The 16,924-nt window shown below is 43.5% G+C and overlaps 1 protein-coding gene across 8 annotated transcripts in view; it reads right to left on the bottom strand.

The window, feature by feature from the left end:
- Positions 1-16,366, bottom strand: part of sec31a (SEC31 homolog A, COPII coat complex component) — a 95,660-nt gene extending 79,294 nt beyond the window's left edge. For 5 of the 8 annotated variants that reach the window (XM_055639344.1, XM_055639354.1, XM_055639363.1 and 2 more), the window contains exons 1-4: positions 16,236-16,366; positions 7,742-7,834; positions 1,377-1,500; positions 295-493 (exon numbers count right to left, since the gene is read on the bottom strand). In XM_055639344.1, coding sequence (XP_055495319.1) covers positions 295-493; positions 1,377-1,500; positions 7,742-7,820 — 402 coding nt within the window. In that variant the 5' untranslated portion in view covers positions 7,821-7,834; positions 16,236-16,366. Of the gene's footprint in view, positions 1-294; positions 494-1,376; positions 1,501-7,741; positions 7,870-16,230 lie in introns of all 8 variants that reach the window. The other 3 variants (XM_055639328.1, XM_055639313.1, XM_055639320.1) reach the window with 3 other exon arrangements.
- Positions 16,367-16,924: the final 558 nt, after the last annotated feature.

A 16,924-nucleotide genomic window follows, 5' to 3' on the forward strand; every position in this document is an offset into this window, starting at 1 on the left:
TTGCCTTCCTTATTATCAACCCAAACTCCAAATTAACCTTTTAGGAATCCTGCACCAGCACTCCCAAGTCCATTTGCACCTCTGGTTTCCAAATCCTCTCTCGATTTAGAAAATAGTCTTCACCTTTATTCCTACTACCACAATGCACGACTTCACACTTTGCTATTTGCCACTTCTTTGCCCACTCTTCCAACCTGCCCAAGTCCATCTGCAGCCTCCCTGCTTCCTCAACACTCCCTGCCTCAACACTAACTAGTGCAGAAGTCATTTTTTTTTAATTTTCTGCCAAATTACCTGAAAAGGATTGAAATCGAGTGCTCTGACGGGACCACTGTGAGTATCATTCTGGCCAATCACAGCCTCCTCGCCACCTGCAATAATTTCAGAAGGGTTGTACAGAATGATGTTCCCATTTTCACCACCAGCAACAAGGACACCAGCTGACATGTCCTTGGAGCCATTTCCTGGAGCTCCCCAAATCAGCTTGTGGTACCTGAAGAACAGAGAAGAATCAATATGCATGGGTGCGAAATTAGTTGTCGCGTAACATCATCAACCTTAAAAAAGAGGGTGAGAAAGGGAGAAGGAAAAAAATATTCTACAAGAGAATGAGAGAAAAGAAAAAAAGTGGAGGCAGGAAAATGTGAGAAAGGAACAGGGAAAGGGCAGTCTGTCAGACTGTGCAGAAACAGGTCCTTCGGCCCAACCCTGTCCAAATGTCTGAAATGTTGTTCTAGTACCTGCCTCAACAACCGGCTCTGGCAGCTCGTTTCATATACCCACCACCCTCCATGTCAAAGCACCCTCTGTGTGGAGGGGAGAGAGCAGGCAAGACTGAGTAAATGAGGAAAGGTCACTAAATAAGTAGAATATATTAAGTGAGAGGGGTGGGGGCACTAGAATAAATAAGCAAATATAGTGGTAGAGGGGTAACCAAGGAATTTGAGTTTAGTTTATTGTCATGGGTCCTGAGGTACAGGTAAAACTTTGCTTGCGTGTTAACAGTCCGCAAATGGACAGGACATGATTACAATTGAGCCGTCCACAGTGTACAAAAACATGACATAGGGGATAACATGAATAACTTTTAGTGCAAGATACAGTCCGGTAAAGTCTGATCAAAGATAGTTCAAGGGTCTACAAAGAGGTAGATAGTAGCTCAGGACTGCTCTCCAATTGTGGGATAAATGTGTGAAAAGGAAAAATGTGAACCTGTGCCAATTTGAGTCAGTTCTAGTTTCAGTTCCGAGTCAGTCATAGTTTCAAATGATGTGGCGAACCGCTGGCCAATACCGATTGGCAAAGGACACCTACTTCATTAGAGAAACAGTCAGTCAATCTACCGTGACAAACAAAAGACATTGGCTGACATTTACCTGTGGCTGGAAGAGAAAGTACCGCAGGGTTTCATATCCAGAGTGGAGTCAGCTAGGTCCAGCTCGAAGATCTCCAAGGAAGCATTGGTGCTGAATGTAGCATCCAGCTGCTGGGCTGAAGTGCCTGTTGTTAACAGTTACACTCTGTGTTACCGCTGAGCAATTATTGGACTGGTTTGAGCAGCAAGCAGCCGCTGCTGACACAGTAACATATCCAACACATAATCACTGTAAATATTATTGAACGTAAACTAGTTGTGTAATTGGCAAACATTAATTATTGTCTTCAAAATAAATATTTACCAAACAATCAGAGGCTGTACAACCAACTAAAAGCTATTTCCTCCAGTAACTCTGCCATAACAAACTTCCATGTTACGCTCTCTTCCCCCACTTTTTATTCAGGTTGATTGCAAAATAGATTTCCTATGAAATAGCTGCTGGCCCTACACCCTGAAATTCTCAATCATTTCTACATTGTTATTATAAGAATATCACTAGAGTATGAAATTACAAATTTGAATAAGTGACTTCACAATGAATAATGCACAGATTCTCCATTACACATTCCTGAACTCTTTAATATCCAGAAAACATACTACTTTAGTCTCATGTTACATGTTGAACTTTATTGATGGATTTAAAATTGAGATTAAACGCAGGCAAAAAACGAGTTGTATACAATAGAAACAAAAATAAATTAGTATGACAACTTTAAACAAGCGAGAGAAATGTTATTCATTTTGAAATTAATATCGCCTTCAGCCACAATTGAAACTGAACTCCACAACAGGAAGTCAATCTTGCCCACACCCCAGCACCATTGGTTGATGACCTTTTCAACCGTAGCTTTTTCCCCTCTCCTACTGCTGCTAAACACCGAATATCACCAAATATGCAACCCTCACACTGTCTTATGCTTTATAATTGAGGCTTCAAAATACCAAGAAATAAAATTGAGATATGTCATAATCAGGGATATGGAGTGACATGTACACTAAAGAAAATTAGTGTAGACTAAAAAAAATACAAATACCAAGATGCATTAAAATTTAATAAAAATGAACTGCAGATGCTTTATACCAAAGATAGATATAAAGTGCTGGAGTAACTCAACAGGTCAGAGAGCATCTCTGGAGATAAAGGATCATTATTTGCAGAGACCCACTGAGTTACTCCAGCACTTTGTGTCTACTAATCGATCAACATATCTGCTGTGAGGTGATACATCTTGGCAGGACAAATCAAAATAGGATGTACATGGTAAATGGTAGGGAATTGAGGAATGCAGTTGAACAGAGGGATCTAGGAATAAGTGTACACAGTTCCCTGAAGGTGCAATCTCATGTAGACAGGGTGGTAAAGAAAGCTTTTGGTATGCTGGCCTTTATAAATCAGAGCATTGAGTATAGAAGTTGGGATGTAATGTTAAAATTGTACAAGGCATTGGTGAGGCCAATTCTGGAGTATGGTGTACAATTTTGGTCGCCTAATTATAGGAAGGATGTCAACAAAATAGAGAGAGTACAGAGGAGATTTACTAGAATGTTGCCTGGGTTTCAGCAACTAAGTTACAGAGAAAAGTTGAACAAGTTAGGTCTTTATTCTTTGGAGCGCAGAAGGTTAAGGGGGGACTTGATAGAGGTCTTTAAAATGATGAGAGGGATAGACAGAGTTGACGTGGCTAAGCTTTTCCCACTGAGAGTAGGGAAGATTCAAACAAGAGGACATGACTTGACAATTAAGGGACAGAAGTTTAGGGGTAACATGAGGGGGAACTTCTTTACTCAGAGAGTGGTGGCTGTGTGGAATGAGTTTCCAGTGGAGGTGGTGGAGGCAGGTTCGATTTTATCATTTAAAAATAAATTGGATAGTTATATGGATGGGAAAGGAATGGAGGGTTATGGTCTGAGTGCAGGTAGATGGGACTTGGGGAGAATAAGTGTTCGGCACAGACTAGAAGGGCTGAGATGGCCTGTTTCCGTGCTGTAATTGTTATATGGTTATATGGTTATACCATTTCTGTGGTGATTCTGCCACCACCTTTCTTCATTGCAGAAGTGTGGAATCCTTTGCAGGAATCAGAATACACAGAGTGCCTCGGGGGAGCTGGAGATAAGCCCCAGGTCCACCCACTCATGTCATGTGTCATGATATTGTCAAGCTTGAAAAGGTTCAGAAAAGATTTACGAGAATTTTGCCAGGACTAGAGGGTGTGACCTATAGGGAGAGGTTGAGTAGGCTGGGTCTCTATTCCATGGAGCGCAGAAGGATGAGGGGAGATCTTTAAAATATGAGAGGGATAGACAGATTAGAGGTATATAAAATCCCACTGAGAGTAGGGAAGATTCAAAACAAGAGGCCATGACTTGCATTAGAGTCAGAAGTTTAGGGGTAACATAGGGGGAAGTCGAGTCCCGCCAGAGGACCCTCTCTTCAAGGTGAAGGGGCTGAAAGACTTTAATAGGAATCTGAGGGGACTATTGCAACCACTTTCCTTGGCATCAGCTCCACCTACATCAAGGTGGTCCAGGGTGTATCACCCACACCAAATCTGCCAAGAGGAGGTAGTTGAAACAACTTCACTGGCTTCCCATATCCCACCAGATCACCGGATAACAAAATCCGTCAGACAGGTACATGGATAGGACAGGTTTGGAGAGATATGGACCAAGCACAGGCAAGTGGGACTAGTGTAGCTGGGATATTGTTGGCCGGTGTGGGCAAATTGGGCCGAAGGACCTGTTTCCACTGTATCACTCTATGTGGAGCCGAAGACCCATCTCTTCATTGTTCCTGGCTGCAGTCCCTTTACATCTGTGCAAACATTGTGTCTACTGTGTTTTGTATTGAAACAGTCTTTAGTGTAGATTGTACTACAGAATTAGTCAATCCCCACATGGACCTCTAGCTGTAAATTTTTTGTAAAGCCCTCCTGAGAACTTGAAAGGCTACCTAAATAAAATGTCATTGTGCTGTATTATCCCTATTACAGGATTATTATTATTATTCCTTGTGCAGGTATACAGCATGAGGTAGTGCAATCATGAGAGAATAGATCTACTGAACTCAGTGAGTCTTTTGCCCAGAGTAGGGGAGTGAGGACCAGAGGACAGGAAAGGGGACAATTTCATTTTCTGAAGAAGGGTCTCGAACCCGGAACATCACCTATTCCTTTTCTCCAGAGATGCCGCCTGACCAGCTGAGTTATTCCAGTATTTTGTGTCTATCTTCATTTGATGTAATATTGGTTCCATGTAGCTTTATTGTTAGATTTTCTCAGCCTTACAGTTTACATTTGCAGTGATAGGCTAGAATAAAAACCAATAAGCACATAGCCTGCAGCATGTCAATAGGTAACCAGCCAGGACTGGTAACTGAAGTCCACTGACACAGGACACAGAGGAACTGGGAATGTAACACTGTAGATTCCAGCAAGACAAAGGGTGTTTAGCACATTGCATCGTGCCCACTGAGTCCAATGCTCATTGAGTGTAGACATTAGAACTTTGGTGAGGTAGGAGAAATGCTCTAGCTTTTTGTGTTTGTCTTTTGCACAAAAGTCTGCGAGCTCGAATAATTTCAACACAGACTCGTATGGATTTGGACAAATTGAACTTGATACATTGAGAACAGGCAGAGAAACTGAGCTCAGACAATTAGGTGCAGGAGTAGGCCATTTCGAAGCCCTTCGAACCTGCACATCGCCATTCCTTTTCAATCCAGAGATCATGGCTGATCATCCAGTTATTCAGTATCCCGTACCTGCCTTCTCTCCATACCCCCTGATCCCCTTAGCCACAGATCTAACTCCCTCTGATAGGCTAGAATATATACCGATAAGCACATGAACTGGCCTCAATAGGTAACTCTGGACTGGTAGAGAATTCCAGACATTCACCACTCTCTGTGTGAAAAAACTGTAGATTCTCAAGACAAAGGTTTTAGCACATTGATTTCCCACTTTCCAATGCTCATTAAGTGTGACCCCTTTGTCCTAGGAGAAATGCTTCCCTAAATCGGGAAAAATCTTGTCTGCAGCTAGAATGTCCAACCCCTTAAGGGATTTTTTACACTGAAGATACATTAGGGTGAGCGAAACGTATAGACACTTTGTTCTTGGAGGCACTCGTTGTGATAGAGGACAGTGTAAATAGGGGGATTGATACCACTCTCTGCAGTGGTAGGCAGCAGACCCAAGGCTCACACGTTGATCGTATTTCCTGGATTAAGCCTTTCTTACCACAGAATACTGGATCTAAAAATAGTCTGTTTAGGTATGCACCATACTGGTCAGTCCAAAATGTCTTCTATGTAGGATAGAACTCGGGTGCTGGTTTAAATTGAGGATGGACACAAAATGCTGGAGTAACTCAGCGGGACAGGCAGCATCTCCGGAGAGAAGGAAGGGTGATGTTTTGGGTCGAGACCCTTCTTCAAATTGTGTTTTAATAGAACCACATGTAATTACTGGAAACAATGCATCAATCAAAAACAAGGATTTAAGGCTACAAAACAATGAGGACGTTGGGCAAAAGTGATTGCAATTTTACATCAAAATTGTTGTGCGTACAAATGGAATTACAGAAAAGGAAAGCTCCAGCAAATAGTGAAGAAAATGTAATCAAAGAGACAAATATGCTAAATGTTGTAGGGGTTTACGTTAATACCCGTGTATGAGTTTTATATATTTTTAATTGTCAGAAATTACAGATATTAATGCAATAGGGGGTCAAGGAAAGAGCATTCACATTGCAGCCCTGTTTTCACCAATCTTTCCACCACCACAGCGCACAAGAAACACAAGACAGACAGCATTGTGCTGATGCCGAGAAGCGTGTTCAGCTCTGGCTGAACAACTTCTAATCTTGTGTGTGGACTCGATAAGAAGAATGCAATATAACTGTTGTATTTTGTTTTTCATTCTAGAAAGGTGACAATATTAAACTATTATATACTCAAAGCACGGTTTTTGCTCAAATTATCTGCATTTAGTTTAGTGTAAAATGACCACTTGGAATTATTTGATTCGGATAATTCGAATTTCACTGTATCTTAATTGATACATGTGACAATAAACTGACCTCGAAAAATTGACATTGGATAATGCTAAAGTCACTACTACCCCGTAGTCTTGTTTTGCTACTATTCTTACAATCATTACTGTGAGCTCACCAGTACATAGAGTGTATATTCTGTTAGATTAGATGGAACTAGTTCGACTGATTAAAAAAGAAACGTAATTTCTCATTCTCTATGACTACCAGAGCAATTTCAATGGCCAAGGCCATAGATTTATAATTTTATATCAGTAGCAATCAATACCCAACCAATCAGAGTTGCCTTTCACAAGGGTGCGCCAAGTCTGACAACTGCATCTACACTATGCTCCAGTTAAGGATACTTAGAAACTGAGTCACTTCAATTGAGCAATACACCAAGTCTGTTCTTACTTCACTCCAAATTCAAAGATATGCATTTCCTAGCAGGATGAATGGATGGTGAAAGTCAGTGGAAATGTAGCTGTTTTCTCTGGGTCAAACATCCCCACACATAGGTACAGTAATGCAATGGTTATAATACTGGACTGGTGAGCCCCCTGGTCACTGGTTCAAATTCTTCAACAAACAGAATCTTCAACCCCCGCTCAAATGGGTCATTCTATATGGTTAATCCCAAGGTGCATCAGAGACCACACGTGTACAAAGGATCACAACCCGGCAGCGTAGAGAAACACAGCATGGAAATAGGCCGAAGTTAGACACAAAAAGCTGGAGTAACTCAGCAGGACAGGCAGCATCTCTGGAGAGAAGGAATGGGAGACGTTTCGGGTTGAGGCCCTTCTTCAGAAATAGGCCCTCCGGCCCATCATGAACACGTCAACCATCAAATACCCAGTTTACACTAATTCCTGTACTCATTGCCATTTTTAATTATTTTGTTCTCTTCAACTATAACCATATTCTACTAGTCACCTGCATACTATGGACAATTTACGGTGGCCAATTAACCTACCAACCTTCATGTCTTTAGGACACAAGAGGAAATTGGACTGTCTAGAGGTAAACCACGTTTATTTGCATAAACAGATATATCTGTATAGACAGAACACATCAGGATTGAACCTGGATTTCTGGAACTCCAAGGCTGGGGTTCTACCAGCCGTGCCACCATGCTTTTCTTCAATATAATATCATTTTTTTTTACTTTCACTAGTGGTGCTTTGGTTGAAATCAGTGCAACATTTTCTCATGGATTTAAATCTGAGATACTTTATATGGATACTACCCTATTTGTAAGATGTACCAAAGATAAAAGTGAACAATGAATTTTCCCTTGAACTTTCATGCCAGCAATTCTCTTACCCGCAGCCAAGTAAATGGGGTGATGTTGAGCTGGACTCCAGGCCTGGACAGCCGTCCGATTGATCTCTTTAAGCTTCATTCTTGCAAGCTAGGCTGAGGTGGAAACACAATCACGGGTAAAACCAGTGCTGGAATAAACAAGAACAATCGACAAAAATATAATGTATAGATGCATACTGATCCACAGACACATATGGAGGATATCTTTAAAAAAAAAAGAAACTGGAGTACTTAGAAAAGCCAAAGCTTGTGGTAAGGTTGAAAACTAATCTCAGATGAGAAATGGAGGATAGACAAGTAATAGTTAACACCACTGGGATTTAATATCTTGTCGTATGGGAGCAGAGGAGAAAAAACAACTTCTGAAAATGTTTTAAAACTGTCTTTGTTTGGATCGGTGACTTCAAGCTTCCTGCACCTTGACGAGATGGTCATTGTTTGTTTCTTGCACAAGCGTAGTGATAGCCAGTAGAATATCTCATGGTGTGATTTTTTTTTTAATTCTAGGGGTATGGATGAAGAGTATGACAAGAGCCATTAGCAATTATAGTTGAGTTGCTTCACGATGTAAGAATATTGGGAAAAATCAACATTGGGAATTAACACCTGCCTCTTGCAAAGACATTATCCCCTGCTCTCAATTTCTCCATCTCCTCCCCATCGGCTCACAAGATGAGGCTTTCTATTCTTGGACATCCAAGATGTCCTCTTTCTTCAGTAAAGGTAAACTCCACCCTGCTGTCATGGATGGATCCCTTACCTACATTTTCGCTGAGTTCCATGGTTCAATTCTTGTTCCCCCTTCCCCAGATGGAGCTAAAAGACAGTTCCCTGATCCTCACCTTTCACCCCATCATCCTCCGACATTTCCGTCACCTCCAATGGGATCCTACCACCAATCACATCTGCCCATCTCCACCCCTCTCCATCTTCCACAGGGATCAATTCCTCTGCAATTCCTTGGTTCACTTATCCCTTCCCACCCAATCCACTCCCTCCTTAGGTATTATCCCCGGCAACTGCAGGACATGAAACACCTATCCCTATACTGTCTCCCTCGTCTCCATCCAGGGACCCCAGCAGTCCTTCCAGATGAGATCGAGGTTCACATACACCTCCTATAAACTCATCTACCACATCCAGTGTTCTCAATATGCCCTCCTAAACATCGGCGCAACCGCACAGATTCAGCGACGGTTTCATTGAACACTTCCACAGCCCACCAAGGCCTACTGGATCTCCCTGTTGCTAGACATTTAGACTCCTCTTCCCATTCTCATACTGACATTTCTATCCTGGGCCTCCTCTGTTGCCAGAATGATGTCACACACAAACTGGAGGAACAGCTCCTCATGTGCCGCCTTGGTAGCTTACAATTCAATGGCATGAATATCGAATTCTTCAATTTTAAGAACTAACATTGCCCCTCCCCTTCCTTTTCCCTCCTTACTTCTCTCCTGTGCCCCACCTGGATACACCTATTTTTAACCTCCCCCCACATTCTGTCCTCTAGCTTCACAATTCACAACTTTTCCAACCTTTTGTCTTAAACCTTCTGCCTTTGCATCCCTGGCCTTTGTCCAACCATCTGCCCATCAAAATCCCCCCTCACCTGTATCCACCCATCACCTGCATCCACCCTTCACCTGCCCCACCTCTCTTTTGCCCCCTCTCTCCCCCATCAGTCTGAAGAATGGTCTCCATGTTCTTCAGAGATGCTCTCCAAACCTCTGAGTTACTCCAGCACTTTGTGTCTTCATTTGCTAAAAGAACTCAGTGGGTCAGGAAGCATCGGTGGAGGGAAATAGACAGATGATGTTTTGGGTCATAGAAACATAGAAACATAGAAATTAGGTGCAGGAGTAGGCCATTCGGCCCTTCGAGCCTGCACCGCCATTCAATATGATCATGGCTGATCATCCAACTCAGTATCCCGTACCTGCCTTCTCTCCATATCCCCTGATCCCCTTAGCCACAAGGGCCACATCTAACTCCCTCTTAAATATAGCCAATGAACTGGCCTCAACTACCCTCTGTGGCAGAGAGTTCCAGAGATTCACCACTCTCTGTGTGAAAAAAGTTCTTCTCATCTCGGTTTTAAGAGAAACAGAGAAAAACAGGAGTAGGCCATTTGGCACCTTCGAGCCAGCACCACCATTCGTTATGATCATGGCTGATCATCCAAAATCGGTACCCAATCCCTGCTTTTTCCCCATATCCCTTGATTCCTTTAGCCCCAAGAGCTAAATCTAACTCTCATTTGGTCAGGACCTTTATTCAGACTGCTCAGCAGTTTGGTTTTTCAGTATAAAGGGGAGATAGCTAATATAAATTAGTGAGAGGATGGAGCTGCCTCAACCCCTTTTAAAATATGTTTTGTCTAACCCTTTTTTAATTTGTATGGATACAAGGAACTGCAGATGCTGGTTTACAAAAAAAGCCAAAAGTGCTGCAGTAACTCAGCAGCGTCTCTGGAGAACATGGACAGGTGACGTCAGACTGAAGTAGGTTTCCGGCCCTAATTGGTGTGGCAAGGTAATCCATTTGAGGCATTAACTGCTTGTCTTTTCACAGATGCTGCCTCACCTAATTATTTCCGGCATTTCTATTTTTAAATCCAACATTTCTAGGTTGTCATATTCCTTCTAATACAGTAACACAATAAGAAGCTTCCTTCACATCATCCCCAATGAAAGTCAGCACAGATCTGGTGGGACGAAGTACTGGAGGAATTCAGCAAGTCAGGTTGCATTTGTGGAGGGAATGCTACAGTCAATGTTTTTGTTTGGTACTCTTCTTCCACTGCTGAAGTAGGAGGGGGGTTGGGGAGAGAAAGCTGGTAAAGAGAGGGATGGGCGGGCAAAACCTGGCAAGTGATAGGTGGATACAGCTGAGGGGAGATGGCTGGCAAGTGGCTGGAGAAAGTTGCAAAGGTTAGAAGTGAAATGGCCGAGACAACAGCATATGGAAGGCGTGGAAAGGAGAGGGGTGTAAAATCCAGGAGATACTGATACAATGACAGGTGGGAGAGCATCAACGGTACAAGGGGGTTTAGGGGGTCCCTATTCAAAGAGAAATTCTGCCTGCAGGGACGTGCAGTTTTTCAGCAGCCAGAAATACATCCACGTTTAATCCAAACAATATAGCTGTGGTGGGGGGATGAGTAGCTCCAAATTTGGGAGCCAGGGTCTGAAGGAGCAAGGTGACTGGGGTGGTGAGAGAAAGGTGTTAGTGGAGTTTTTGATTCCTTCTGGGGGGGGGGGGGGGGGGGAGGTGGGGGGGGGGGGGGGGGGGGGGGGGGGGGGGGGGGGAGATTCTGTGCGCACATGAGATAAATGTATGCATAATTTTCCATGACTGCTAAACTAATATATACCTGCACCACCAAAAATATTATCCATAAAGTTCATTTATCCATTTAAAATTCACTAATAAAACAAGCCAACTTACACATTTTGCAACATCTAGGGAGGGTAAAGGAATAGTCGATATTTTACGCTGAGATCCTACATCAGATTCATTTCTCCTCCCCCCCCCCCCCTCCCCCCTCCTCCTCCTTCCCCTACTCCTGCACACCTACTCTGAGTACTCCTGCCAACTCCAACACCTTTTCCTGCACCTAATTTCAATGTTTCTATCTGCAGTCTCTTGTGTTGACAAGATTTTGCACATCAATCAACATTTTTTAAGTTCTTAGGGAACTAATATTTCAAAAAGTATTCTTGACTCTGAAATCTACAGTCAGGTGGCACAGTGCTGTTAGTCGGACATGGTTCAAGAGTCAAGTCAAGAGTGTTTTATTGTCATATGTCCCGGAGTTGTCAACTCCTTGAGACAGCTAAGGTACGTGACTTCATTTTGCAACTATTGTGGTCGTCATAAGCCCTGTAACGTAACTACACCCTTTGGGACTCCGACAGTGCCAGATGAACTGGCCAGGAACAGATTTTCCACATTACTGCATGTTAATGCTAATAATTCCCAAATACTTTTTAATTTCAGTTTAATTTTACACATTACACTGTGGTGTAATACATTTTCCAATGAACCTGGCCAGTTTCAAGGAAGCAAGAGATATGAAGTGCTCCTGCCACAAATATACCCATGCTCATCATCCCTGATGTTCCAGACCCCAGCTGTAGTTTCAGTTGTCTACGGTCCAGAACCATCATACTCCATACTCCCGACTCAAACTGCACAAACCCACTTGCATTCTGCAACCCCGGCTCACCCTCTGGGCTAACGATTAGATGCCAGATTATGTTTGTTTTATTGTACATGTTTGCATGCTGGCTGCCTGTGACAAACTTGACAAGCAGTGTTCATTGTGAATGCACACCGATACTGAAGAAATGGAATCACACCTTGATCAAAATCCATCACAGACGTTAAATAGAAACTGTTTTGAAAGATTCAGCTCCAAACAGCAGCATGGCGACACAGCAATGGAGTTGCTGCCTTACAGCGCCAGAGACCCGGGTTTGATCCTGACTGCTGGTGCCATCTGTACGGGGTTTGTACGTTCTCTCTGTGGCTGCTTGGGCTTACGGGCCTTTTTCCATGAGATTTTTTTGTATTCCCTTTTTGAGGCGATTCGCTCTTCACATAGTTTGTCCAAGAATCCACACCAAGTCTCCATAAACATTAGAACAGCAAAGAGAGTTAGATAGAGCTCTGGGGGCTAGTGGAATCAAGGGATATGGGGAGAAGGCAGGCACGGGTTATTGATTGGGGACGATCAGCCATGATCACAATGAATGGCTGTGCTGGCTCCAAGGGTCCAATACGAATGGCCCTATTTTTTTGTATCCTGCACCTACATAGTTTTCTAGAATCCACACCAAGTTCCATAAACATTAGAACAGCAAAGAGAGTTGATAGAGCTCTACAATTTGGGGAGAAGCACAATTGGGGACGACAGACACAATGAATGGCTGTAAAGGCCTCCTCCTGCACCTAGTTTCTGTGCCAAGAACATGATGCCAACATGATGCCAAGACATCTTAATACATGTGCATAATCCAAATCCCTCCAATCCCTGTATATACCTATCCAAATGCCTCTTAAATGCCACTATCATATCTGCCTCAACCACCAACCCTGACAGTGCTTTCCAAGCTTTCTATGTAAAAAAAGTTAGCCCGCACATCTTATATACTTCTCTCAGGTCTGACCGTAACCTCTGGCATTCCATAGAAAACAATCCAAGCCGTACAATCTCTCCCGGTAGCTAATACCCTCTAATCTAGGCAACATTCTGGCACCCTCTCCAAAGCCTCCATATACTTCCTGTAGTGGGGCCACCAATACTCCAAATGTGATCTAAACATAGCCCAATCAAGCTGCATCTTGACATTGCAAAGGTGGGAGATATAGAGAAAATGCTAGAAATATTCTCCTTCACACTTCTCATACTTTACAGTGGTATTTTATACCAACTGCAGAAAAAGCTTACGTGCAAATTAACAGTACAACCAACCGCACACCATCCTACCATGTCATCACGCCTCGGAGTGCATTGCACTCCATCATAACCTCTCCATGACCCTTCACCCCTGACTTGCACGTTCCAATGTGACAGGTAAATGCACCTTAACCAGCTTCACACAGTTTGTATTAATCAAGGCACAACAAATGCAGCAAATCATTTGACATATTTATGTATGTACTGAGCAGAGCACCAGGTGAGGTGACTAGGTGTTGATCCCAACACATCCATGCCGATATTTTTGTTAGTCTCATATACCTGCCAGTCCTACAATATCACAGCCAGCCAAACCATTTCTACAGTCATGGAAAAAGTACCCGCTTCAACCACTTGCCTGTTCCAATATAGAAACATAGAAAATGGTGCAGGAGAAAGCCATTTTTCGAGCTGCATAGCTGATCGTCCCCAATCAATAATCCGTCCTTCTCCCCATATACCTTGATTCCTTTTATCTAAGCTCCATATGTTTCTGCCGTCTGTGGCAGGGAATTCCACAAATTCAACTCTCCCACCTCAGTTTTAAATGACCTCTATTCTAAGACTGTGGCCCCTGTTCTGAATACCAACCTAGTCTTTTCATATCTTAAGATCTCCCCTCATCCTTCTAAACTCCAGTGAATACCAACCTAGTCTTTTCAATCTTTCCTCATATGACAGTCCCACCATCCCAGGAGGGATCAATCTCGTGAACCTACGCTGCACTGCCTCAACCACAAGGATGTCCTTCCTCAAATTAGGAGACCAAAACTGTACACAATACTCCAGATGTGGTCTTACCAGAGCCCTATACAACTGCAGAAGAACCTCTTTACTCCTATACTGAAATCCTCTTGTTGTGTGGCCAACATTCCACTAGCTTTCTTCACTGCCTGCTGTACCTGTAAGCCAACTTTCAGTGACCGGTGTGCAAGGACGCCCAGGTCTCGCTACACCTCCCCCTTACCCAACCTAACCCCATTGAGATAATAATACGCCCCCTTGTTTTTTCCGCCAAAGTGGAAAACCTCACATCATAAATGTTAAATACATATATAGTCTAGATCAACCATGACAGATCAAAAAGCATTCTTTCTCCAATATTGTTCATTAAAGTTATATTCTGTCTTCACCACTACGCCCAGTTCCACCTCCCCATGTCACCTTGTATTTTAAGAAAATATTAAGACTGAACATATGGCTTCCATGATAATCGCCTAAATTTGTTAATTTGATAATTTGGTTAATTCATCTTGGTGTAGAATAGTGAGATACATGAAGTTATATATACGCACCACCTCTGCGTGAAAGAGTTGACCATCAGGTCGCTTTTAAATCTTTCCCCTCTGACCTTAAGTTTATTCCCTCTAGTTTTAAACTCTCCTACTCTGGGGAAAGAACTTGAGCATTTCATCTCATGCATGACTCTTGTGATTTTATGAACCTCCATAAGGTCACACCTCACATTCCTCGGCTCCAAGGAAAAAGACCCAGTTTATGCAGCCTCTACTCACGTTCAAACCTTCCAGACCTGGTAACATCTTCATAAATTATTTTGCACCGTTTCAGGTTAATGAGATCTTTCGTATAGCAGAGTGACTAAATTGTAAGAGTACTTCAAATGTGGCCTTATCAACATCTTGTACAGCTGTACCATGACATCTTAATTCCTGTACTCAATGTCCTGACTGATGAATGCCAAATGCCTTCTTCACCACCCTCTGTCAGCACTTGCATTGAACTAAAGTACCTTCACCCAAAGTTCTCTCTGTTTTACACCGCTGCCCAAGAACCTACCATTTACTGTGCACTTCCTGCCCAGATTTGTCTAACCAAAATGCAATTTAACTGAATTAAACTCCATAGGCCATTCCCCAGCCTGTTGACTCAGTTGATCTTGATCACATTGTATTCTTAGATAACCTTCTTCACTACCCACTATACCATCAATGTAAGTATCATTTGCAATTCACTGACTATGTATTCTGATGGCTGAGATATATTTTTTGGCCAGAAAATCAATTAAAAAAAACTACCTGCTACTCTTTCGAATAAGGTGCCACAAGATTATTTGCATCCAACAGCCCATTTTAATGCTTTATCCAAAGAATTACTTTAACCAAACCTTTACTACTGCAGTCCAGTGCCAGTCTAGATTTTGTGCCAAAATCTTTAAAGTGAGCAGTCAACTGGGCGTTAGCTACCATGGGTGATAACTGACAAAGGCAGTGCCACAAGCTTGTACCAGTGAAGAAAGGTACCAGGATCAAGATTCAGTGCTTCCTTCCACCTTTGCGCCTTCAATCCTCACAAATGCAGACTCTCCTCGTGATTCATCAATTCCTCATATTTTTGCTTGTCAGCAGTTTTAAACCCTTGGTCCAGGACTGGAACGCGAAATTCAGTGAGCCACTTCAATGCAGTGCTGCAATGTCAAGTCTTTACGATCAAACATGAAAACAAGACCCACCCAGTGGGAAATAAACAGCATCCTGAAAACAGGGAAGATTTGGCAAACAATACATCCCAGAACGAAGAGAATTGACCCACCAAAAGTGAAGCCCTGGACCAGATATGGATGAAACACCCGAGAGGGCAACAAACATTGCAGGCAGACAGCAGCAGTGGCGGTGACAGACTGTATACAGTGAGTAACCCGCTGATAATACTGTACATACACAGACTACCCGACACCTGAAACACTGCAGCCAGAGATAGGGAGGAGAGCCGGGTTGCAGCGCAGGTAAAGTTGGATCCGGTGAAGGGAAGCAGAGTAATGAAGAACTTAAACGGGCAGAGGTTAAAAAAAAAAAGCTGATCTGGGAGAACAAGGCCGATGCAATGTAACTGGATTAAATGCAAAGCCTCCGGTGCAGCCCACGGCCCGGCAAGTCCGCCTCGCCTCTATATCTCTCCTTCCCTCCGCCTCAGCGATTCAAGCGGCTGCTGAGACCCAACGCGACGGCAGAGCAGAGCCGAGCCGCTGCAAGCTGCACGGGCCCCGGGCTCCAGGATCCAGGCTCACCTCACCTCGGGCTCAGTGTGTTGTCGGTGCCGCGGATCGTCCAGGCGACGCAGCGCCGCCGGTCCCACAAGTCCACGTCTTCACCAACGTGGCAGCCAAAGCAGATTGGGCCGAGGCTGCAACACTTCCGCTTCCTCATCCACCAGAGTCCGCCCAGCGCTGCTGCTCCACTGCAAACCCAGCGCCGCTGCTCCACTGCAAACCCAGTGCCCGGCCAAGCAGTACAGGATACACATATACAGAGACACCCACACAGACTGGTGCAACCTACAGCTGGCTCTGCAATGGGACCGCACAGAGAGGGAGAGCGAACAGGGACTAAGCAATAATGAGAGGAATACATCGGGTAAATGCACCGAATCAAGAGTGTTTTATTGTCATCTGTCTTAGACAGAAGAATGAAATTCTTACTTGCAGCAGCACAACAGAATATGGTCCCAGAGGAGGGACATCAAGAGCCAGAGGACATAGGTGTACGGAGAGGAGGGAAAGATTTAATAGGAACTTGAAAGGGTTACTTTTTTCATACAGGATGGTGGGTATAGGGTGATTTCACCAAATGTCAAATGAGCGTAGATCCCCCCTCACGTGACCGAAAATTTTAACTGGAGGACATATGTCACTTCAGTACATGTTAGTGAATGGGGAAACACGCACTTTCCCACCCGTTGAAAACATGGAAAACGGCCGATTT

The sequence above is a fragment of the Leucoraja erinacea genome, chromosome 1 (genome assembly GCF_028641065.1).
Source record: "Leucoraja erinacea ecotype New England chromosome 1, Leri_hhj_1, whole genome shotgun sequence".
NCBI lineage: Eukaryota > Metazoa > Chordata > Chondrichthyes > Rajiformes > Rajidae > Leucoraja > Leucoraja erinaceus.